Source organism: Pongo pygmaeus, chromosome 23, assembly GCF_028885625.2.
Source record: "Pongo pygmaeus isolate AG05252 chromosome 23, NHGRI_mPonPyg2-v2.0_pri, whole genome shotgun sequence".
Lineage (NCBI taxonomy): Eukaryota > Metazoa > Chordata > Mammalia > Primates > Hominidae > Pongo > Pongo pygmaeus.
In genome coordinates this window covers 32,080,501-32,106,399 of record NC_085931.1, presented here as the reverse complement: position 1 = coordinate 32,106,399, position 25,899 = coordinate 32,080,501, and the positions used below count along the sequence as shown (strand labels likewise).

Here is a 25,899-nt window from a genome sequence, read left to right as displayed (position 1 = left end):
TGTCCTTTAGTGTAGATTTTATTCATCACAGGACAGAATAATCAAGGACAACCAAAATCCTTTTGTTAGTTTCAGTACCTCAGCTATCAACATTTCTGAGCTATCATTCAATGTTCCTCTGTGTCATGGAGTGAAATTCTTGTTTTATGGGTATTGGGAGTGTGGGAATGTGATAACCTAAACAACCTTTACTCTGAAATTCCATTTTTCCCTCTTTCCCTGAAGTGTACTGACCTGTACTACAGAGTTAATTTCTTTTGTATTTTTTTAAGAAAATATTAAAAATCAACAGTCTCAAAAAAAAAAAAGATTTTCTTCTTTTTTTTCTAGAAGTTTTATGGTTTTACATTTAACTCCATAAACCATTTTGAATTAATTTTGGTATATGGTATGAGACTTGGGTTGATATCCATTTTTTTGCCGATGGATGTCTAATTGCTCCAGTACTAGTTGCTGAAAGATATCTTTCCTCCACTCAATTGCTTCTGCACCTTTGTCCAAAATCATGTGTAACATGACTGGGCATATTTACCCAGGTCTGTGGGTTTTCCATTCTGTTTCACTGATCTATGTATCTGTCACTCTATCCATACCACAGCCTTGATTACTGCAGCTATGTAGTAATCTTGAAATTGGGCAGACTCCTCCCATTTTATCGTTCTTTTTCAAAATTATTTGAGCTATTCTAGTTCCTTTGCCTTTATATATACATTTCAGAATAATCTCATTTACATCTAATGTCACAAGTAAAATCAAATCAAAATAAAATAATTTATTTTATTTATTTTTAAATTTATTTTATTATTATTTTTTGAGACAGTCTCACTCTGTCGCCCAGGCTGGAGTGCAGTGGTGCAATCTCGGCTCATTGCAACCTCTGCCTCCTGGGTTCAATCGATTCTTGTGCCTCAGCCTCCCCAGTAGCTGGGATTACAGGTGCGTGCCACCACACCCAGCTAATATTTGTATTTTTAGTAGAGATGGGGTTTCACCATGTTGGCCAGGCTGGTCTTGAACTCCTGACCTCAAGTGATACACCATCCTCGGCCTCCCAAAGTGCTGGGATTACAGACGTGAGCCACTGCGACTGGCAATAAAAAAAAATTTTAGGCTGGGTGTGATGGCTCACTTCTTTAATCCCTGCACTTCGGCCGAGGCAGACAGATCCCTTGAGACCAGGGGTTCAAGAACAGCCTGGGCAATATGGTGAAACCCTCATGATACTAAAAATATAAATATTAGCCGGGCATCATGGTGCTCACCTGTAATCTCAGCTACTCGGGAGGCTGAGGCAGGAGAATCACTTGAACCAGGGAGGCAGAGGTTGCAGTGAGCCAGGGTCATGCCACTGCACTCCAGCCTGGGTGACAGAGCGAGAATCTGTCTCAAAAAAAAAAACAAATAAAAAAATTTTTAAAAAGCTTATTGTGCATGTAAAAGAAGAGTTCATGAACCAGGAAACCCCAAACTGGAAGTGGTATGAAGCCCCAATTCACAGCAGTTACAACACAGTTTATAAAGCATGAATGAGGAAGAATATTGTTCCCTACTGTGCATATGGAGCTGCATAAGCTTTCTTTGTAATGCTATCACACTGAGGGAGGAAAGCTTAAGTTTCAGTTACATGGCTACAGGCAGTTGGCCTAGGGGTATATCCAAACCTCGGCTTCCATTTTCATTTTCCCTTAATAGTACAAAAAACCTTCCTGAAATTTTGATAGGAATACTAGTATTCCTGTATTAATACTATATCAATATGAGGAATTCTGTATTAATACATGTATTATTAATTGGGTTGGGAAAGAACTGACATTCTTACTATTCTTACTTTTCCAATCCATGGACTTGGTATGTCTCTCCACCTATTCACATCTTCTTTTATTTCTTTCATCGGTTTTTTGTAATATTCAGTGTACCAATCCTGTGAGGTTTTTTGTTTGTTTGTTTTGAGACAGAGTCTTGGCGGAGTCTTGCTCTGTTGCCCAGGCTGGAATGCAGTGGGGTAATCTCAGCTCACTACAACCTCTGCCTCCCGAGTTCACGCCATTCTCCTGCCTCAGCCTCCCGAGTAGCTGGGACCATAGGCGCCCGCCACCACGCTCAGCTAATTTTTGTATTTTTAGTAGAGATGGGGTTTCACCATGTTGGCCAGGCTGATCTTGAACTCCTGACCTCAGGTGATCCCCCCGCCTGGGCCTCCCGAAGTGCTGGGATTACAGGCGTGAGCCACCGCGCCCTGCCAACATGACCTATCCTTTTTCATTCCCCAACATCTGATCCATCAGCAAGCCTGATCAGTTTACTTCCACACTACACTCTGAACCCTCCCATCTCCCTCCAGCTCCACAGCTGTGTGCCAGCACAGGCTACTGCTATCTTCAGCCTAGACCACGCGATGACCCAGGGCCAGCCTCGCTTGCTCTGCTCTTGATCCTCAGGCTTTCTTCTTCTACAAGCATGCCCCATGCTTCCTCTCCTGCTCAGGAAAAGCTGTGAGCCCCTCTCCTGCCCTGGAAGGTCCTTCTGCTAGACTAGGCAGATGGTTAGATATGAGCAGGGAAGTGGACTCCAGGTCGGCCTCAGCCCCTAGCATGCCCAGAGGGACTATGACCTCTGAGACATGTTAACCACACCTGAGGTTTCAAAAGCCCCAACCCCTTTCAGTTAAGCTTATCCAGCTCAAGTAGGAACTAACCCCACAGGGAACTTTCCACCCCCGGGAGCCTGTGTTGTATAGTTTGCCCCAGTTTTGCTTGCTTCGAAAGTAACCTTTTGTTCATTGTAATGGTAAAAAACACACCTCCTGGGTGAAGATTTAAGATGCTAATGAGACTTGCGATAAATGCACTAGCATGTGGAGCCACAGTGCAAGCGCTGCTAGAAGACCACCCAAACAAAACATGCTTATGAGTAACACCTCTTCCCGCCCATTTATGAATAATCATGTAAGCCTCCCGTAAGGGAGGTTTCCCAGTGCCAGTTGGGGCGATCTTATTCTGGAGCAGCCTGCTCTGACTCAGCCTTCAGAATGTACCTTCGCTTTTGCAATAAACTGCCTTACACTTATCTTCGTTAATGCATGTCTCTTGCTTAAAGTCTTTTAACCAAGAAGACAAGAACTGAGGACACATTCCCAGTAACATTTCCTCCCTCTGTAAATGGCAGGTCTAATTGACATCTCCTCAGATGGACATTCCCCAAAAAGTCCCTCTAGATTCATCCTACCAGAGCCCCCTCCCTGGAAATCCTTCAGTTCAGCCCCCTCTTCATTTCACTTACCATAATTGCAACCACTTTATTGATTTGTTTGCTGGTTAAGAGTGGTTTCTCCTTACAAGGCTGTAAACACCATGGAGTGGGGAGTCTTTCTCATTTCTTGTCACCACTGGATTCCCAGGACTTGATACATGGTGCTTAGTAGTTGCGGAATGAATGCGTGCATGAAGGAAGGAACACCGGCAGCCAGGATGCAGCTGGTTGAAAGCCAAGGCTGCCCCTCTGTGGCCAAGCTGGAGAACTGCTGCTTCCCCAGCTGCCGCGGACAAAGAAATTGCTAAGCCCTTCCCATAACACCCACCTAGGAGGCTTCCCCCAACACCCTTCCTGGAACAGAACCCAAGAGCCCTTCTTGTCCACTTGGTCTCAAGGACCTCCTGATCTTCTCCATGCAAAATCTGCTCCTTTCCCCAGGATGGGGGTAGGGAGTGTCCTTCCAAAGAGGCTTCCTTCTCCCCAAAGAAGCTGAGAGCAAGGAACAGGCCACAGCTTGCAGCTCACAGCTGCCCAAGAGACAGAAATCTGTGTGGGCTGTGTAAATGACCTGGATAAAGAAGAGCTGGATCCATTGAGGAGACACCAGCCCTGACCCCTGAAGTCAAAGTCTAAGTCCCTGGGGGAATTGGGGGTCATGAGAGATACTGGAAAGAGGCTTACAAAGGCCAGAGCTCTTGCTAAACTCCCTGAGGCAGTGCAGGTAGAACCTGCCCCCCATACCATCCTCTGCCTCTCGGGTGCTCGGGAATCCCCAAAGGTGTACCTGGCCCATAGCAGGTGCTCCACAAATGCTATGCCAGTACTAGCAGGGTGCATACCCTGTTCTCGGAGGCTGAGACCCAGGAAGTAGGGGGCCAGCAAGGCCTCTTCCTTCCCTGGGATCCCATGTCTGGTTGTTACACCAGGCCCGAGTACCCCAAAGTCGTAAGATAAAAGAGAGGCACCTCCCGAAAACATCACTTTTCCATAATGAACATAATTTTAAACATCTTCAAATTGGAATAAACCAAGGTATTATATAGGATGCACGTGATTTTTTTTTTCAAGTTGTCCCAATATTCAAACATAGGATTTAATATAAAAAATAAAACCTTAGAGTGTTTCTTAGCTCTGGAAGGCCCCACCCTTCAGGGGACCTAGAGGGAAGAGGTCTGAGGATAGGCCAGTGAGCTCTCAGGGTCCCTTCCTGTTTAACATCTCTGGAAGTGTCCCAGCTCGTCTCAGCTGCACAAAGAGCAAATGTTCTATCCACATTTGAACTACAAGGTTAAAGCAGCTTGCCAGGGCCAAGGTGGTGTGACAAGGTCTCAGCATGTGAGACTCACAAGCGGGGTACAATTCTGAGCATGGGGTCTGGATCCTTGATGAGCCTCCCCAGGTGGACTGGCTGAACCTCATGGGGCCTCATCAATGCATTCAATGCAGGGTCTCTGGAGAAGCATGGATTCTGCTCACTGAGCCTGTTTCCCTGACCTGGGACAGGCCTTGACACCTGGGCCTCTCACTCTTTGCACATCCTGGGGAAGGAAATTAGGCAGGAGAAGGCCCCTCTTCGAGGGCTTCCTTACCTCCCTCTTGAGTGGGGCCACGTATGCCCAGGAGTTGGTGGCAGGGTCGTAGCGCTCCACAGCATTCAGGTCATTGTGGTAGTCACGGCCCGCCACAGCGTAGATGTACCTGCCTACAACACACACGGACAGGTCGGCGTGCTCCTGCTGCAGGGACTGGATCTGGAACCAGCGGTTGTGCCGTGGGTCATACCTGTGCCGAGACATGAGGAAAGCACAGCAGTGACTAGACAGGGAGGCTGCTCCGCAGGCTTGCACCTCTTGTTCTGGTCCCGTTTCTGCTTTGCCTCAGCCCAGCCTGAACCCTCCCCAACTGCCCCACATACCAGTGCACACCGATCTACAGCCAGGCCCGCAGGCTGTTACACACCTGAGCACAGGTGCTCCCCCACACACAGCATGGAAGGAATGGCCAGGAGCGTCCTGTGTTTCCACCTAACTGTCCACCTGGGCTGTCCAGTGGCTCTCTTTTTTTTCTTTTTTTCTATTTTTTTTTTGTGGAGACAGGGTCTCTCTGTCCCCTAGGCTGAAGTGCAGTGGCACAATCATGGCTCACTGTAGCCTCGACTTCCTGGGCTTAAGTGATCCTACCACCTCAGTCTTCTAAGTAGCTGGGACTACAGGTGCGCACCACCACGCCAGCTATTTTTTTTTTTTTTTTTTTTTTTTGATAGAGACAAGATCTTGACACCTGGGACATATATTGTCCAGGCTGGTCTCAAACTCCTGGACTTAGGCAATCCTCCTGCCTCAGCCTCAATGGCTGTTTGTACAGCCACTTCCATCTCTTACCTCATCTCATCATCCACATAGCCTTGCTCCCACTCAGGAGGGCCTCCAGATACAGCCTCTCCACTGGATGGGTGCCATCAGCCCCCTCACTGGCCTCCCAGCCTTGAACTTCCCCCAGCACTCCATCAGGAGTGGTCTGCTCAGGCACGCCCTGCACACAGCACCCATCATACCCTCAGCTTTGTCAACAGCAGCACACATAAGGCTCTGGTCATCGTACTTTCACTTCCTCCTACCATGCTGCCAGCCCCGAGTTTCCTGACCTCCCCTCCACTCAAGGTCTCCCTCTCTGGGAAAGTGGAAAGGGTTAACTCCCACCCTGGACTGCAGGCTCTGTAGGAGCAGGGTGTGTGAGATTCCAGGGACCCCCATGGGAGAAAAGGAACTAGACTGGCTGCAGCAGGCCCACGAGAGTGGAGGAGTCTGGCCAGGACCCAAGGAGGGCTCCTGGGCTGAGCACCAACAAGGAGTGTGGCCTGCAATGTGGAGCAGAGATGATCACAGAGCCATGAGGGGCCAGGACCCAGTGAGCTCAAAGCCAGTATCTGAAGTGTCCTTGCCCAACAGCCCACAGATAGTTATAGCCTCTTTCAGACAAGTGTTTTTATTTCTGCAGAGGAAGACCTATTCCAAAGAGAACAAGTCTAACTTCAACTGGCTCACAAGAGAGTAACCAAAGTTTTCTTTGGCCTGTGCCCTATGCTGGTCAGTGAAAAGATCAGTTTCATCCTTTGCTCCAAAGCACAAGTTAGCTGTGCTCTGCAGCTGCTTCCTGCAGCCCCTACAGTGTGGCCAGCACCTCCCCGCTGCCTACCAGGAATGCAGCAAACAGGAGCCTCAGAAGGCAGGGCCAACAGGAGAGGGAACACACACCTGGGTCTCCCCGACCTGGTGTGAATCCTGGGCTCTTCCCTGTCTAGCTGGGTGTGTCTGGGCATCAGTTTTAATCTCTTGGGGTTCACTCAGTTCTGCACCTGTCCAATGAGGTGATATCACCTGCCTAGAAAAGCTATCAAGAGGAATCATAAAAGACGAGCATGAAAAGGGTCCTTGTTAACTTGGGGGTTCTAATGGATCACAGTTCATTTCTATATTCCTAGACCTCAGTGTAGCCTCTGGCCTCAGGACAGATTATGTTCTGTCTGCTGAATGAATTCAACAAAGGAGTAAGATTACCAGCAATAAATCATTCATTCACTCTACCAGCATTCCCAGGCCTCCCACTGTGGATGGGGCACAGTGCTCAGCACTACATCCAGAGGGAGCCTCAAGAGGTCAGGGCCCTGCCTTCCCCTGCAGAATGGAAACAGGCTAACCAGAGCAAATGAGTGCTCGATATAATGACAGACACTGTGAAAGAAAGAAAGGGAGGTAAGGAAATGAGTGACCTGCTGGTCAGCGGGGCCTGGGGAGGGCAAAGCTCCCTTGCAGTAATCAGGAAAGACCTCCTGAGAAGGCAGGGTCTGAGACCTGCATGACCTGGGGCACAAGCCAGAAGAAAGTCTGGCAGGGGACCAGCAGTCCAGGCTTGGGGCGCAGCACTCACAAGGGCCCTGTCAACTGGCTGGGATGGTGCTGTTCACTGCCTTTCCTGTGTGCCATGCTCCTTTATATACAAGTCTCTCCTCTCTTGTGTTCAGTCTGGCTCAATCACCATCTGCACCCCAAGTGTCTGCAACCAGAGTGAGACAGGACCCTCCATGTGCTCCTGTTTGCTCCTTCAAGTCTATTGTCCTCACAGCTTTTTAAGCTGAGTTCAGGTGGATTTGTGGCTTCAAATTTAAAGACACACATAGGGCCGGGTGCGGTGGCTCATGCCTGTAATCCCAGCACTTTGGGAAGCCGAGGCGGGTGGATCACCTGAGGTCAGGAGTTCAAGACCAGACTGGCCAATATGGTGAAACACCGTCTCCACTAAAAATATAAAAAAATTAGCCAGGCATGGTGGTGTGTGCCTGTAGTTCCAGCTACTCGGGAGGCTGAGGCAGGAGAATCACTTGAACCCGGGAGGCGGAAGTTGCAGTGAGCTGAGATCATGCCATTGCACTCCAGCCTGGGCGACAGAGTGAAACTCCATCCCACAAAAAAAAAGATACCAGCAGTGATACCAAGTGTCAATAATTTAGACATAGCCAAAGTTCCACTGATTTCTTATTTCCCTGTTGTGTCCTGTATCCCTCTTCTTCTTTATTGAATTAATCTTCTACTTTATTAGAATAAGTCCTCAAGTAATATTTTTCTAATAAAAATAAGCTTTATTTTTGCATATAAAAATATAAACAATTTTACTTATTGCTATGGACTAGATGTTTGGATTCCCCCAAAACCCCTATGTTGAAGGCCTAACCCCCATTGTGATGGTAGTGGGAGGCATGGCCTTTGGGAGGTGATCAGGTCATGAGGGTGGAGCCCCATGATGGGCTTAGTGCCCAAGACTACAGCTGTTTCTCTCCACCATGTGAGAACACAGACAGAAAGGACCTTACCGGGAATAAACTGGCCAATACCATGATCTTGGACTTCCCAGTATCCAGACAGTGAGAAATAGAGGTATGTTGTTTAAGTCACTCCATCTATAGTATTTGTTATAGCAGTTGAAACTGACTAGGAGAGTCACTTTAACTCAGATTTGTATCATCCTATTGTAAACTCAGACATGAACCCTAGAGTTGGTACAAAAATATTCTGGAATTCTTGTTAAATTCAGTAGACTGTGGCTGGGCACGGTGGCTCACGCCTGTAATCCCAGCACTTTGGGAGGCTAAGGCGGGAGGATCACGAGGTCAGGAGATCAAGACCATCCTGGCTAACACGGTGAAACCCCGTCTCTACTTAAAATACAAAAAATTAGCCGGGCGTGGTGGTGGGCGCTTGTAGTCCCAGCTACTCGGGAGGCTGAGGCAGGAGAATGGCGTGAACCCAGGAGGTGGAGCTGGCAGTGAGGTGAGATTGCGCCACTGCACTCCAGCCTCGGAGACAGAGAGACTCTGTCTCAAAAAAAAAAAAAAAAAATCAGTAGACTTTTTCTTCTCTATTTCCATGACTTAAGCATTTTCATGACTATTAATGTTTTAATGCCTATTAAAATTTTTAAATAAATTAAATGTACTGACCGGGCACGGTGGCTCATGCCTGTAATCCCAGCACTTTGGGAGGCTGAGGCAGGCGGATCACCTGAAGTCAGGAGTTCAAGACCAGCTTGGTCAACATGGTGAAATTCCATCTCTACTAAAAATACAAAAAAATGGCCGGGCGTGGTGGCTCACACCTGTAATCCCAGCACTTTGGGAGGCCCAGGCGGGCAGATCACCTGAGGTCAGGAGTTCAAGACCAGCCTGGCCAACATAGTGAAACCCTATCTCCACTAAAAATACAAAATTAGCCGGGCATGGTGGCGTACACATGTAATCTCAGCTACTTGGGAGGCTGAGGCAGGAGAATTGCTTGAACCTCGGAGGCGGAGGTTGCAGTGAGCCAAGATCGCACCATTGCACTCCAGCCTGGGCAGAAAACAGCGAGACTCCATCTCAAAAAAAAAAAACAAAAAAAACAAAAAAGTTAGCTGGGCGTGGTGGTCGGCGCCTGTAATCCCAGCTATTCGGGAGGCTGAGGCAGGAGAATGGCTTGAACCCGGGAGGCAGAGGTTGCAGTGAGCCGAGATCGTGCCACTGCACTCCAGCCTGGGCGACAGAGCGAGACTCTGTCTCAAAAAAAAAAAAAATTAAATGTACTTTAAAATATTAGCAGCCATGAAAATGCCCAAGGAAAAATTACATTATTATTTTAAAAAATTTTTTTAGAGATAGGGTCTCACTCTGTTGCCCAGGCTACAGTACAGGGGCATGGTCATAGTTCACCGAAGTCTAAAACTCCTGGGCTCAAGTGATCCTCCTGCCTCAGCCTTCCAAGTAGCCAGGACTGCAAGCACGCACCATCAGGCCCAGCTAATTTTTTTTTTTTTTTGGTAGAGACAAGGTCTCGCTTTGTTGCCCAGGCTGATCTTGAACTCCTGGGCTCAAGAGATCTTGAACTCCTGGGCTCAAGAGATCCTGCTGCCTCAGCATCTCAAAGTGCTGGGATTATTGACATGATCTGCACATAGCCTAAATTATTATTTTAAGTAGGGTCAGGGCACATAGCAACATGTGATCAGCTACTACTAGGTATACCATGTAGTTGGTGTTCAGTAATCCACAGGGCTATGGCTATGGGAAAGGTACAAGGAATGATGCAGATAATATAGATGCAAAGAAAGAAGGAATGAAAGAGAAAAACTGGTATATTGGAGACAAACACCATTTGCTCCAAGAGAGGTAAGGTTTTTAAATATGCAGTTTCTGTATCAATGCTTTAAGATACAACCTGGTAAGTAATAACTCCTCAAAATGCAAAGCCTAATTTACTGCAAAATCTTGTTTCCTTATATTCTAAAAGCCTATAGCTTTTAGAATTCACCAGTTCTAAGGCTGATGAAATGAGAAAGCAGAGAAAGAACCAAATCTTAGAATATTCAAATTAAGGATTCATCTGGAAGTTTTGAGTCCACTGGAAGGTTAATGATGCCTTCATTCTGGAGAGATGATACACCCCAGGGTTAACCAGTAGGGCTGTGGTCCTTCCCGCCACCTCCACTCTGTGGATACCTACTCTTTCAAGGCAGGTCTTGCCGAACCCACTTGCCATTGTGATCCTATTCTCAGACAGGAGTTTGGGACTGGTTATTGGTTACAGGGTCTAATATTAGCATTACCCAGAGTTCAGCTTTGGCCTCACACCCCTTCACAAGGGGAAATTCAGACTCCTACTGTAAGTGAAAGTGAGATCAATGGCCCATAGCAGGTGGTCAGAGGACACGGGCAGGCAGAATCCCAAGCTGTCACCCCCCCCAGGGACAGCTCTGTGGAAACATCCAGCATTCCTGCCAGGCACACAGCTGTCTCTACCTTCTGCTAAGGGCCAGAAGCCAAAACACTCTGGAGAGATTGGCTTTGCAGGTCTGTAGGTTACTCTCAGCAGGGTGGTCTGGCCTTGGCCCCCCAACTGGGAAACTGAGCCCCCTAAAAAAGAAGGTTTAAGGTTTGGCCAAAGGGAAGTCTAAACCTGGTGTGGCCACACCCACTGGGGGGACAACTTTTGTTTAGAGAGGAAATGAAGGTAGCTGTTTCCTTTTTTCTGAAACCTGCCCTTCCTCATATTTAACCGCAATGTGTTATTGCCAACCTCTGAATCTCATCAGCTTAACAAAGGAGATCACTTCCTGGGGCCAGGAGTAGAGAGGTGGCTGAGAAATGGCCTTCTCCTCCTTGGCCAGGATCACTATGCTTGATTCCAAGTGGCATGGCCAGGCCAGGCCCTACCTCACCCTGACCACAGCAGTCCACAAAACCCTCTCTTGGGAAAACTGCCTCTTCCCAGGGGAAATGGTGCCAAGTGTGTGGCTGACTGCAGGGCAGAGTGGAAATGTAGCATGAGGCTCGGTGATGCTCATTGGCCTTTACCACTCCCCTGGGCTGAAGACTGCATGCTGCTCAGGCACAGCAGCAGAAAGCCTGTTCCACCATTAGCGAGCAGGTAAGAGAGAAGAGCAAAGCTGACTGGTGAAGGGAAACTGAAACAACGTGCATCAAAGCTCAGAGAGAGCATGATGGAGGATGAGGCTGCTCAGCTGGCACTGCTCCTAGGTCCTCTCCATCCCAGTCCAACTGCCTTTCCTGCTGTGGGCTCCTCTCCCCTCCTGTCTCCTCCTGCACAATGCACTCACAACCTAGCCTACCCTAAAGAGGCCGACAAGGGTCCAGGGTAAGTGGGTTTCTGAGGAGTAGGGGACACGCAGGAAAGAAGGCGATCCGCATGTCCCCTTCCCTTATCTCACTGCTGTCCACCTTCTCTGAATTCACCTAGAATTCATTCCACAATGACAAGTGATGCTCATGTGAAAGGCTGGGGGGAACCTGACCAGCTCTCTCAGCCCATGACTTCCACACCCTCACATCACCTGAAGACAAAGGGACCAGCTAGCATCCTGTCCTACCTCCAGCATCGGGACTCTGCTCGAAATCCTTGGACATTGTTGTCCCCTCCAATCAAGTATACGAAGTTGTTGAGCACCGCGATGCCCTGGTTGGACATGCGGGGGGCCAGGGAGGCAGTGAAGTGCTTCCACTCTCCCAGTAAGGGGTTTAGATACTTGGCCTGGTCGCTGAGGACAGTGGACGGCGTGGAGTGAATGCCCCCGAAGCCCACAACACACTGGAAGTCCGACCGCAGCTCCGTTTGCGGGCTCTGCAGGCTGGGCTGTAGGCTCTCGTTCCGGTGGTACATGAGGGCGCTGGCCACTGTGTCCCTCAAAGGGCTGGGGTCCAGCTTGTCATGCAGCCGCTGCAGGACCTCAGCTTCCATCAGCGGAAACCGCACTGTCTCAAGGAGCTTTGGGGGCTCGTGCAGCGAGATCTGGTCAGCCTGCACCTGCTCCAGGCTATAATGGTAGAGAAGGGCCCCCTCATATACCTCGGTCTCGCAGGAGACCTCAAGGCGATTGCTGCTGAGGAGGGAGTAGACCTTCTCCAATGGAAGCTGACGGTACTTGTCAGTCCGAGAGAAGGCCACAAAGTTTTTGAGGATGTAGGTGTCCAGTTGCTCAGTCAGGCGGCTCAAGTCAAACAGCTCTGCCAGCCGGTAGACATCGAGAATGTTCTCTTCGTCCACCCAGGACATGAGGAAATCACAGCAGAAATGGATAATTTCTGGGATCTGCAGAGAGAATGACACCCATTCAAGCCTGGGCTGGCGAACAGCATCTGGGGGTGGGAGACAGAATGATGGCAGAAATACAGGCTGTTGTGGGCCAGGCAAAGTAGAAGGGAAGTCCTCCTTAATTGTCCCCGAACTTTTCTGACACACTGGAGACTGGGGCTTACTGCAGACTAGGTTTAAGTCCTGGTTTGGAAACATACCGGGTGACAGGATATACAGCATGTTTTTTTGGTTTTGTTTTGCTTTTCTTTGAGACAAAGTTTCGCTCTTGTTGCACAGAATGGAGTGCAGTGGCAGAATCTCCGCTCACTAACACCTCCCCCTCCCGGGTTGAAATGATTCTCCTGCCTCAGCCTTCCATACAGAATGTTTTTAACCTCTCTAAGCCTCAGTCTCCTCATCTATAAAACGGGGATCATTAAAGTGAAGACGAACATGATGAAAATGAGAAAGCACATAGGAGTGGACCCTTGATATATGTCAGTTCCCTCTTAGATCAAAAGTACTGGCTCGGCCAGGTGCGGTGGCTCATGCCTATAATCCCAGCACTTTGGGAGGACAAGGTGGGTGGATCACGAGGTCAGGAGTTTGAGACCAGCTTGACCAACATGGTGAAACCCCGTCTCTACTAGAAATACAAAAATTAGCTGGGTGTGGTGGCGTGCACCTGTAATCCCAGCTACTCAGGAGGCTGAGGCAGGAGAATCGCTGGAACCCAGGAGGTGGAGGTTGCAGTGAGCCGAGATCGCGCCATTGCACTCCAACCTGGGTGACAGAGCGAGACTCCGTCTAAAAAAAAAAAAAAGAAGTAGTACTGGCTCTCCAGAAAAGCAGGAAGCAGCACAAACGGTCACTGTGTTATATATCTGCGGTTTGGAAAGGACCTAAGACCACCCCCATCCCTACCCTAGGATTCTCTGGAAGAGCCTGCCTCTCCAAAAGTGCTGGGACCAAAAACAAACCTGGCCTTTTCCCCCTGCCAGAACATCCACCCTGGTTCCCTAGAAGTGCTCAGAGCCTCTCAGACACCTAACCAGTACCAGTACCCACCCAGGAACCTGATTTAGAATTCTTTTTCTTGTTTGTTTTTAAAATTTGAGACAGGGTCTTGCTCTGTCGCCCACGCTGGAGTGCCATGGCAAGATCATAGCTCACCGAAGTCTCAAGCTTCTGGGCTCAAGTGATCCCTGACTCAGGGTTCTTGAGGTTCCCAGCTGGGTCAAGACCCACTTGACTCCAGTAAGTGCAGGGGCTCCCAGGTGGCCACATCAACCCTTCCCAGCCATGGGGAAGCACTAGTAGTTTGAAAGGATGGCAAGAGAGAGAATGGCACTGGAGGGAGGTAGGAACAAGGCCACAACCAGTAGGCTGTTAAATAAAGGCCACCCTGTGAACAGACAACCAATTCTTGGGAGAATAGGAAACAAAGGGAAGGGCCCTAGGGAAAACTGCCTGGGCAAACAAACCAGGTGTTGATAAATTTTTTAGGAAAGCAGGATTTTAGAGTTTCAGTGGGGCCCCCCAGTGCCCACCTCCTTTCTTTCCATGTTCAGATTGAAAATGACAGAGTACCTTGACCTCTCTGTGACCCAGCCAGCTGCAGGTTTTCCCAGCAGGCTTGAACCCAAACCAGGCCCTTGAACATTCCCAGGCACTGATAAAGGCATCAAGGTTGTTACCCAAAACACTGAAAGAAAAACTGGTTCTGGCCCTGAGACAAATTCCTTAAAACCTCATAGAAACTCCATACCCTAACCCACTCTGTGGGCGAGCCTGGGTAAAGCCTCTCTTTTCCCTTGTCTGTCTTGAGGACATGCTACACCACTCTATACATAAGTTCCCCTAATAAACGCTCTGGCCATATCACCCTAGTGTTTGATGCTTCTTTCTTTGGAATCCCAAACCGGCTCCATTTCAGGATGCTGTGGGGTCTCCTCTTGTGGGAACCCCCCTGCTACCAACTCCAGCCATGGGTTCAATGCAATAAATCAGTTTCTCTAAAAATGGGAATACCTGGCTTATCCAGGATCATCAATAAATTAACCATTACACATGGAATAATTCTGCTGGTATTTATGTATTTATTTATTTATTATTTTGAGACGGGGTCTCACTCGGTTGCCCAGGCTGGAGTGCAGTGGTGCAATCTCCGCTCACTGCAAGCTCCGCCTCCCGGGTTCACGCCATTCTCCCACCTCAGCCTCCCAAGTAGCTGGGACAACAGACGCCCGCCACCACGCCCGGCTAATTTTTTGTATTTTTAGTAGAGATGGGGTTTCATCGTGTTCGCCAGGATGGTCTCGATCTCCTGACCTTGTGATCTGTCCGTCTAGGCCTTCCAAAGTGCTGGGATTACAGGCATGCGCCACGGCGCCTGGCCAAGGTATTTAAAGCTTATCAATAAACACTAACAATAACTTTTTTAAAATTCAAAAGACATCTAATATTGCTGGCAAGGTGACATGCTAAGGGCTGGATGAGACCTACCAAATGTCGGGTAGGTATGTGCCCTACATGAGGTATCCCCATGGTGCTTTGCTAGGCCCTGACCAGCTTCACTTGACCTTCTGTTTCCTGCTTTGCCACTTCTTCCCAAACTACTAGGTTTTCCTAAAATTCTGGTTTGTCATGGGTCAGGGTCCTGAAGACCAAGTTTTGGGCAGAATGTGAGCGCAAACAACCCTGAAGAAGCCTGGGCAGCAGCAGCTCCTTGAGAGGACCCTGCTGACTCTCCTTTCAGTCCTATTTTTAGAGCAGTGGGCCTTCTGTTCAGTGAAATCTCACAGAGGAACCAGCCTGGGCTCAGGATGTGCAAAAGCCCCATACGAGGCTCACAGAAGGGACTGCATTTGCTTGGGGTAACCCAATAGGACAGTGTTACTGGGAATCAGACTCAGGCCTCTGGGGACACCGTGAAGAGTCTGGTCCCAGGCCTAGTGCAGGGCACAACACATGGGGGAAGCCTCCAAAAGTCACTAGCTATGTGAACATACATGATTCTACAGGCCTATGGACTTGACATGGTTATGCCAAGTAAAACCTGCTATAAAACAATATTGCAAAGAAGCCTGTTTTTTTTTTTTCTTTGAGATAAGCTGGCAGGTAGTGGTGTGATCACAGCTTACTGCAGCCTCCACCTCCTGGGCTCAAGTGATTCTCCCACCTCAGCCTCCCGAGTAGCTGGAACTACAGGCACATGCCACCATGCCCAGCTATTTTTAAAATGCTTCTGTAGAGGTCTTGCTTTGTTGCCCAGGCTGATCTCAAACTCCTGGCCTCAAGCGATCCTCTCACCTTGGCCTCCAAAAGTGCTGGGATTACAGGCATGAACCTCCAAGCCTGGCCCAGAAGCCTGATATGTTAAAAAACTAAGATAGGCTGCTGCCTCTGAGATGACCTCTGAGGCACTGGGGGAGATGACCCAGGGCTGTCGGGAGCACTGGCCAAACCATCAGAGAGAGACTGCAGGCCTCCAAGCTGACTGGTGAGAGAGGGAAAGTGGTGTTAGAAAGATGATCAGGTTTCAGTGTGTGTGATCACTGCAGGGAGAAGAAGGAAATGGCAGAAACATAGAGATGGAGGCCAGGCAAAAGGGAAGGAAATGGAAACACAGAACAGAGATGGCTACAAGCAATACCGAGAAGGATGACCTGTCCTCACATGGACACAGGGAATTAAGAAGGTGGACGGGCTCAAGGAGCCACTGAGGTTGAGCCCAGGGAACTGGCAGGATGGTCACAGGACACACAGAGCAGGCAGACTGACAGGGGAGCTCTGGGAGAGTGGCAGGTATGGAGGAGGAGATAGGACAGCTGGACCTGAGCCGTGCTGGGGGAGATGTTTCAGAGGCAGCTGAATCAGGAGTTAACTGCTGCCAGGGTGGAGAATTGGATGAGGGTTCTCAAAGCAACAATGACAGGGATGTGGAGACAGAAGAGATCTCTAAACAAAAGAACGGGGGAAATTCTTTTGTCGTAAAAGCCAACTCCATCTACTCACCATGCAGGTATGGTGAGACAAGTCAGTCATCTCAGATCAACCCACCCAGCAGCCAGGTCCTATCCACCAATCTGAGAACAGGGCACAGGGAGGCTGCCAGGGCCCTGTCACATGGGGTGGCACCTCCACATGCCCCCGAACAGGTTGGTTTTCCTATGACTTTTCTTTTTTAATTGCCCCAAACCTGCTCTCATGGGAAGAAAGGTCAGAATGATGAACTTAGCATAGCATTTTGTTTCACTTTTAAGAAATGTGGGAAGAGGTGACTGTCAACTCCTATCAGGCCTCTGACTGATAGCTCAAAGGCACCTGCAGGCCCAGTCCCGTGTAACTGCACCCACACCACTGAGAATAAACATTCAAAACATAAGTCACAGCCTTTCTGAGGCTGTCAAAGCCTCAGAAAACTTTTTGAATTCTGCAGGAAAACAAGTACTTAAAAGTTCAATGACAGGTTGGGTACAGAGGCTCACACCTGTAATCCCAGAACTTTGGGAAGCCAAGGTGGGAGTATCACCTGAGGCCAGGAGTTTGAGACCAGCCTGGGCAACATAACAAGGCCCCATTCCTATAAAAAAAATATATATATACATATCGGCTAGGCACAGTGGCACGCATCTTTAGTCCCAGCTACTCAGAAGGCTGAGGCGGGAGGACCACTTGGGCCTAGGAGGTGGAGGCTACAGTGAACTATGATCATGCCATTGCATTACAGCCTGGGTAACAGAGTGAGACCCTGTCTTTAAAAAAAAAAAAATAGGCCAGGTGCAGTGGCTCACACCTGTAATCCCAACACTTTGGAAGGCTGAGGTGGATCACTTGAGGCCAGGGGTTCGAGACTAGCCTAAGCAACAAAGCAAGACTCTATCTCGATAAAAATAATTTAAAAATTAGCCAGGGGTAGTGGCGCATGCCTGTAGGTCCTAGCTATTTGGGAGGCTGAGGCAGAAAGATTGCTGGAGCCCAGGAGGTTGAGGCTGCAGTGAGCTGTTATCGTGCCACTGCACTCCAGCCTGGGCAAGAGAGAGAGAGCTTGTCTCCAATAAATTGAATGAGTGGATGGATGGATGGATGGATGGATGGATGGATGGATGGATGGATGGATGGATGGATGGATGCATGGATGGATGGATGGATGCGTGCATGCATGGATGGATGGATGGATGGATGCATGCATGCATGGATGGATGGATGGATGCCTGCCACCATGGATGGATGCATGGATGGATGGATGGATGGATGGATGGACAAATAGACAGATAAAGTTCAGTAACAAAACACATAAGTTTTCAAGAGACTAAAGTGGCCCAGTGAGGGGACAGGCAGGAAGGGCCCTGGCAGCAATGCTGGTGGATGCTCCCCATTGCCAGACCCCAGAGCACACAGGACGTCCACATGCAGCCTCGGGTCAGCCTACCTGCTTATGTGCAGGATGCTTTCAATGACAGGGAGACTCAGGCAGTGGGGAAACAACCAGCAATAGAGAAGAGGGCAAAGGCAGAGGCCTAGGGTGTCTGGAGCGGCTCTGCTTGAGCTCCAGGGACAACTCCAGAGTCCTCCCCACTTCATGTCCTTCGTCACTGCTTGGTCTCCTCACATTCCTGACCCATCTTCAAGCCAATGCTAGTGCCCGGCAGGCATCATGGGCATCTCAGGGAACCCCACCTGGGTGTGGGTTTGCCTTGCTAGACGAGACATGCCTCACCTGAAGCTGGCAGGCAGCCACCAGTGTCTCTTGCACATTGCTCAGGCTGAGCTCCAGCTCGGAGGTGTATATGAAATGTAGGATTTGGCACATAGCATTGTAGGACACACCGTGGATCAGGACCTCTTCCTGTTCCATCTCCTTCAATCCCCCAGCAAACATTCCTCTGCAAAGTGAAGACACAAGAAAATGGAGATATACCAACAAGGACTCAAGCCCATGTTGCCAAGAGTGACAGTATTCAGAGAAGAACCTGGCACTGGTGGCGGGGCCCTGGTAGTGGGCTGACCCACTCTGTGCTCTGAGTGAACTGTGTGCATGCATGAGCCATCCCACAAAAGGATCCTGACCAAGTCTGGGCAGCCATCCTGGAAATTGTCCTGTTTCCCTTTTCATGGGCCCAAGGAGTCCCATGTGAGCCTCGGGAGGGGAGGCCACAAGCAGCTTGCTTCTTCTGTGTTCATCAGTGCAGTTCCTGGATCGGAGCAGTAGCAACTCCAGAGCACATTTCAAAGCAATGAATTAATTAATGGGAAACTAATAAAAGTCATTTCATTCAATGTATATTTATGGAGTTCCTACCAAATGCCAAGTATCATTCAAAGAGCAGAAGGAGGCCAGGCACGGTGACTCACACCTGTAATCCCAGCACTTTGGGAGGCCAAGGCAGGCAAATCACTTCAGGTCAGGAGCTCGAGACCAGCCTGGCCCACATGGTGAAACTGCGTCTCTACTAAAAATACAAATATTAGCCGGGCGTGATGTTGTGCATCTGTAGTCCCAGCTACTTTGGTGGCTGTGGCACAAGAATTGATTGAACCTGGGAGACGGAGGGTGCCATGAGCCAAGATTGCGCCACTGCACTCCAGCCTGGGCAACAAAGCAAGACTGTCTCAAAAAGCAAAACAAAACAAAAAACAAAGAGCAGAAGGAGTTATAGTGAAGTAAACTGGTAAAACAGCTGGGCGTAGTGGCTCACGCCTCTAATCCCAACCCTCTGGGAGGCCAAGGCAGGCAGATCCCTTGAGCCTAGGAGTTCAAGACCAGCCTAGGCAACACGGTGAAATCCTGTCTCTACAAAAATTACAAAAATTGGCCAGGCATGGTGGCTCACGCCTGTAATCTCAGCACTTTGGGAGGGCAAGGCGGGTGGATCACCTGAGGTCAGGAGTTCAAGACCAGCCTGGCCAACATGGTGAAACCCCGTCTCTACTAAAAATACAAAAATTAGTTGGGTGTGGTGGCAGATGCCTATCATCCCAGCTACTCGGGAGGCTGAGGCAGGAGAATCGCTTGAACCCGGGAGGCGGAGGTTGCAGTGAGCCGAGATCACACCACTGCAATCCAGCCTGGGTGACACAGCAAGACTCTGTCTCAAAAAACATATATATATAAATAAATAATGAGAAGGAACCCAGCAGGGCATCTGACCTGAGAGTCACTGGTTAGAAGAGGGGTAGATGGAATGATGAGAAGGAGCAGGGACAGCCCCATCTGAGGAACTGAGACCTAAGGATAAGGCTGAGAGGGTGTAGGCAGCCAGGGAGGGAGTTGCAGGTGGAGGAGACAGGTGTACAAGTTCTGGGGCAAGGCAGAGCTTGGCATGCAAGGCAGCCAAGATGACAAGGAAGTGAGCAGAAGGTGGGATGGGCAGGCAGGCCTTGGAGCCAGGTCCCCCTACCTCTAGGGTAGGTACAGTCCAGATTGAAATCTGAGCATTATGGGATGCTCTTGAGGAATTTACCCACAGAGTGATGTGAGCTGACTGGCTTTCCGACTCAGGTGCTGGAGGAGGAGCCCCTGGAAGACCAATTAGGCCTGAGATTCCTGTGGGCCTGGAGGCCAAGGGTGACCCTGGCCCTGGGGAGGGCATTACAGCTAGAAAGCAGTAGCTGAAACTACCCTGGGACACGGCACAGAGAACCTACTGACAGACTGAATCTAGGAGGACCTGGGAGGACTCAAGGTCCTCTGCTGGGCCGATGAGGACCCTTTACTGATGGAGGAAAATCTGGACAGCTGGGAGTCCCGTGATTGTGTGATCAGTGTGAGCTACCTGTGAAACCTCCAAGTGTAGACACTGATTAGGTGTTTGGAGGTAAGAGGCTGGCAACTGGGGCTGAAGTTTAAATATGACAGCCACATGAAGATGATAAGAGAAGCTATTTTTACATTTTATTTATTTTTTTTACTAGGTAATACATATACATGGTACCAGATTTAAAATACAATATAGGTTAGGCCGGGCGTGGTGGCTCACGCCTGTAATCCCAACACTTTGGGAGGCCGAGGCAGGCGGATCACCTGAGGTCGGGAGTTCGACCCCAGCCTGACCAACATGGAGAAACCCCATCTCTACCAAAAATACACAATTAGCTGGTCATGGTGGCACATGCCTGTAATCCCAGCTACTCGGGAGGCTGAGGCAGGAGAATCGCTTGAACCCAGGAGGTGGAGGTTGCAGTGAGCCAAGATCGTGCCATTGCACTCCAGCCTGGGCAACAAGAGTGAAACTCCGTCACACACACAAAAAATACAGTATAGGTTGTGGTGAAAGTCCCCTTGCCTCTGTTCCCAGATATCAGTCAGTTCCCCTCCCAGGGCCGCACTATCCCCAGGGAAGTCATATTCCACATCTCACTTGGCTTTCTTTTTTTTTCTTTTTTTTTTTTTGAGACGAAGTCTCGCTCTGTTGCCCAGGCTGGAGTGCAGTGATGCGATCTTGGCTCAGTGCAACCTCCGCCTCCTGAGTTCAACTGATTCTCCTGCCTTGGCCTCCCAAGTAGCTGGGACTACAGGTGCCCACCACCATGCCCAGCTAATTTTTTGTATTTTTAGTAGAGACGGGGTTTCACCATGTTAGCCAGGATGGTCTTGATCTCCTGACCTCCTGATCTGCCTGCCTCGGCCTCCCAAAGGGCTGGGATTATAGGCATGAGCCACTGCACCTGGCCCGGTTTTTACTTAATATAGCTTGGAGACTGATCCACGCCCATGTACACAGGACTGCCTCACTCTTTGCAAAGGCTGTCTCACTTTTTTTTTTTTTTTTTTTTTTTTTTTTTAAGATGGAGTTTCGCTCTTGTCGCCCAGGCTGGAGTGCAATGGTGCGATCTCGGCTCACAGCAACCTCCGCCTCCCGGGTTTAAGCAGTTCTCTTGCCTCAGCCTCCCAGGTAGCTGGGATTACAGTCGTGCGTCACCATGCCCGGCTAATTTTTGTATTTTTAGCAGAGACAGGGTTTCACCACGTTGGCCAGGCTGGTCTCAAACTCCTGACCTCAGGTGATCCACCCGCCTCAGCCTCCCACAGTGCTGGGATTACAGGCGTGAGCCACCGTGCCCAGCCAGCTGTCTCACTTCTTTAACCCATTTCTACAGGGGTATATTTAGGTTACTTGTAATTTCCAGTTATTTCACATGACGAACAGCCTCACCATTACAACATGCTGAGTATGCATATGCCAGGATTAAGTCCCACAAATACAGTTGCTGGGTCGAAGGGTTTACATACATTTATACTTTGATAGTATTGTCAAGTTGCTGTTTTTACATCATTCCTGATAGCAGGGCCTGGTGCCTGCACCCTCTACCCCCAACCCAGGAAGACACCAGCTCTAACTCACCACCACAAGAGGGAAAAACCTTATCACATAAGGTACAGAAAATCTCCTCATATGTTAAAGAGCCATTTCCATTTTCTTTTCTGAACAGTTCAGATTCTTAGTCAGTTTTCTGTTAGACTGTCTTATCAGTTTGAAGAAATCTGCCCTTTTTTTGATGAGGAGTTTCCCTGATCTTTTGATTTTGTATTGCTTTTTTGCCATGCAGAAATTTGTCTTTTTTTTTTTTTTTTAAACTTAAGTCTAGTCAAGTGCAGTAGTGGGAAGGTGAAAAAGTAGAACCTGGAGTTGGATCTGTGACTGTGAACAATCAACTGAGGTAACTCACACTACCTTCGGACCAGCCTATCTTCGTTTTCAATGTTGTCAAATTTACCATTTACTTGCCTCTGAGTTTTGTATCAAACTTAGAAAGGCTTTTTCTTTCTGAGATTATTCAGAAAACATTTCCCATATTTTCCTCTAGTGTTTTTATTATTGAATCTTTCACATTTAAAACTGTTGATCCACCTGTAATTTATTTTGGTATAAGGTATGAAGCAAGGGTCCAACTTTGTTTTTCTGGATGGCAACTCTGTCATCTTCCCTCCTTCCTCTAATTTTTTTTTTTTTTTTAAGACGAAGTCTCACTCTGTTGCCCAAGCTGGAGTGCAGTGGCGCGATCTCGGCTCACCGCAACCTCCACCTCCTGGGTTCAGGAGAGTCTCCTGCCCCCCAGCCTCCCGAGTAGCTGGGATTACAGGCATGTGCCACCACACCTGGCTAATTTTGTATTTTCAGTAGAGACAGGGTTATCACTATGTTGGCCAGGCTGGTCTTGAACTCCTGAGCTTGTGATCTGCCTGCCTTGGCCTCCCAAAGTGCTGGGATTACAGGCGTGAGTCACTGCACCCGGCCCCTTCCTGTAATTTTTGAGGCTATCTTTATCACATAGGACAGGAATAGTCTCCTTTCGTTACTTTTGTCTTCAACAATTTCCTGGCCACTGCTAGCTTTTTACATTTGAATTTTAGAATCAAGTTTCTGTAATTGCCCCAAATAAACCCTCTTGGTATTTTGGCGGGTTATGTTAAACATCTAGGTTAATGTAGAGCTAAATAGCATTTTTATAATGGACACAGTGGACCTTTTTAACTGCCCAGCCATCCTCTGGGTCTATTTGGAAGTCTTATAAGTCATCTTCCTACAAACCTGGCACATATTTGTTACATTTATTCCCAGACATTTCACTCCATGCATGGCCAAGCCCTCGGGGCACGTTCCCATGCTCTTTATAGTGGTCTGGCTGGCTCTCCTGGACTTTCCAGGACTGTGCTGGTGCGTGTACTTCTCCTGTCTGATTCTTCTGCTGGCACCTCTGGGACTATATTGGCAGCAGTGGAGATGGCAACATTTCAAGAACTGCCCACCCTGAGCAGGGTGTGGGTGCTTGGATTGACACAGATTTTTTTTTTTTGAGACGGAGTCTCACTGTCGCCTAGGCTGGAGTGTAGTGGTGCGATCTCGGCTCACTGCAGGCTCCGCCCCCCGGTGTTCACGCCATTCTCCTGCCTCAGCCTCCCGAGTAGCTGGGACTACAGGCGCCCGCCACCTCGCCTGGCTAATTTTTTGTATTTTTAGTAGATACAGGGTTTCACCGTGTTAGCCAGGATGGTCTCGATCTCCTGACCTCATGAGCCTCCCAAAGTGCTGGGATTACAGCCGTGAGCCACCACACCTGGCCTTTTTTTTCTTTTTTTTGAGGCAGAGTCTCACTCTTGTTGCCCAGGCTGGAGTGCAATGGCACAATCTCGGCTCACTGCAACCTCTGCCTACTATGTTCAAGCAATTATCCTGCCTCAGCCTCCCAAGTAGCTGGAATTATAGGCATGTGCCACCACGCCTGGCTATTTTATATTTTTAGTAAAGACAGGGTTTCACCATGTTGGTCAGACTGGTCTCGAACTCTTGAACTGATGTGATCCACCCGCCTCGGCCTCCCATAGTGCTGGATTACAGGTGTGAGCCACCACGTCCGGCCTGACACAAACTTTTATCATTTTAAGAAAAAAAAAATCTTATAATCCTTTCGGGGACCAAGGCAGGAAGACTGCTTGAGGCCAGGACTTTAAGATCAGACTGGGCAGCCAGGCGCAATGGCTCACACCTGTAATCCCAGCACTTTGGGAGGCCGAGGAGGGCAGATCACTTGAGGCCAAGAGTTCGAGACCAGTCTGGCCAACATGGTGAAACCTTGTCTCTACTAAAAGTACAAAAATTAGCTGCATGGTGGTGCACACCTGTAATCTCAGCTACTTGGGTGGCTGAGTCACGAGAATCACTTGAACCTGGGAGGCGGAGGTTGCAGTGAGCCAATATCGCACCACTACTCTGTGACAGAGCAACACTCTGCCTCAAAAGAAAAAGAAAAAGAAAAAGAAGAGAGAAAAAAAAAGACCAGATGGGGCAACACAGAAAGACCCCATCTCTTAAAAAATATTAGCTGGGCATGGTGGCACGCATCTGTAATTCCATCAATTTGAAATGCTGAGGTGGGAGCGTTGCTTGAGCCCAGTATTTTGAGGCTGCAGTGAGCTATGATGGATGACACCATTGCCCAGCCTGGGCAACAAAGTGAGACTCTGTCTCTTAAAAAACAAAACAACTCAAAAAAGTTCACTGCATGGATCATGAATGGAGGGAGGAGAAAGAAGATACAAGACATTTTGGGTATAATTAGGAAAATCTGAACATGGACTCAATATCAGATGAAATTATAGAATGATTACACAGTTCTTTTTCATTTTTATGTTTGTAGAGACAGGGTTGCTACGTTGCTCAATTGGACTTAAACTCCTGTGCTCAAGTGATCCTCCCATCTAAGCCTCCCAAGTAGCTGGGACTAAAAGCACTCGCCACGGAACATGGCTCAATTGTAAATTTTCTTTTTTTTTTTTGGAGACGGAGTCTCGCTCTGTCACCCAGGCTGGAGTGCAGTGGCACGATCTCGGCTCACTGCAAGCTCCGCCTCCCGGGTTCACGCCATTCTCCTGCCTCAGCTTCTCCGAGTAGCTGGGATTACAGGTGCCCGCCACCACGCCTGGCTAATTTTTTATATTTTTAGTAGAGATGGGGTTTCACCGTGGTCTCGATCTCCTGACCTCGTGATCCGCCCACCTCGGCCTCCCAAAGTGCTGGGATTACAAGCGTGAGCCACCGCACCCAGCCAAATTTTCTTATATCATGATAGTATTATAGGTATGTCAAAGAATCTCCTCATCCTTTGAGAGGCGAACTGAAGTTGTTAGAGATAAACTGTCATGATATCTATAACTTACTCTGAAGTGAATATGCAAAATGTTAACTGATGAATTTAAGCCAAGAGTACAGGTGTTCACTATACTGATCTTTCAACTTTTCTGTAGGATTTAAATATTTCAAAATAAAAATCAGAGAGAAAAAAGAGCCCAAAAGAAAAATAAAATAGTCACTCCTTTTTATTGTTTTTCTTTTTTACCAAAAATTTTACCAAATTTAATTTTTTTTTTTTTTTCCTGAGGCAGAGTTTTGCTCTTGTTGCCCAGGCTGGAGTGTAATGGCGTGATCTCGGCTCACCACAACCTCCACCTCCCAGATTCAAGCGATTATCCTACCTCGGTCTCCCGAGTAGCTGGGATTACAGGCATGCACCACCACACCCGGCTAATTTTGTATTTTTAGTAGAAATGGGGTTTCTCCATGTTGGCCAGGCTGGTCTTGAACTCCCGACCTCAGGTGATCCACCCTCTTCAGCCTCCCAAAGGGCTGGGATTGAGCCACCAAGCCCGGCCCAAACTTAATTCTTTTTTTTTTTTTTTTTTTTTTTGAGACGGAGTCTTGCTCTGTCACCCAGGCTGGAGTGCAGTGGCATGATCTCGGCTCACTGCAAGCTCCGCCTCCCAGGTTCACACCTTTCTCCTGCCTCAGCCTCCCGAGTAGCTGGGACTACAGGCGCCCGCCACCACACCTAGCTAATTTTTTGTATTTTTAGTAGAGATGGGATTTCACAGTGTTAGCCAGGATGGTCTCGATCTCCTGACCTTGTGATCTGCCCGCCTCGGCCTCCCAAAGTGCTGGGATTACAGGCATGAGCCACCGCGCCCGGCCTCCCAAACTTAATTCTTTAAACATTCATTTTTGGGGCTGGGTGTGGTGGCTCATGCCTGTAT

The 25,899-nt window shown here is 48.7% G+C and overlaps 1 protein-coding gene across 5 annotated transcripts in view; it reads right to left on the bottom strand.

Annotated features, from left to right (window-relative positions):
• KLHL22 (kelch like family member 22) overlaps positions 1-25,899 on the bottom strand; it is a 55,105-nt gene that overhangs the window by 11,395 nt on the left and 17,811 nt on the right. For all 5 annotated transcript variants that reach the window (XM_054469141.2, XM_063662810.1, XM_063662811.1 and 2 more), the window contains 3 exons: positions 18,091-18,256; positions 11,665-12,383; positions 4,842-5,034 (listed from right to left, as the gene is read on the bottom strand). In XM_054469141.2, coding sequence (XP_054325116.1) covers positions 4,842-5,034; positions 11,665-12,383; positions 18,091-18,256 — 1,078 coding nt within the window. The remainder of the gene's footprint in view (positions 1-4,841; positions 5,035-11,664; positions 12,384-18,090; positions 18,257-25,899) is intronic.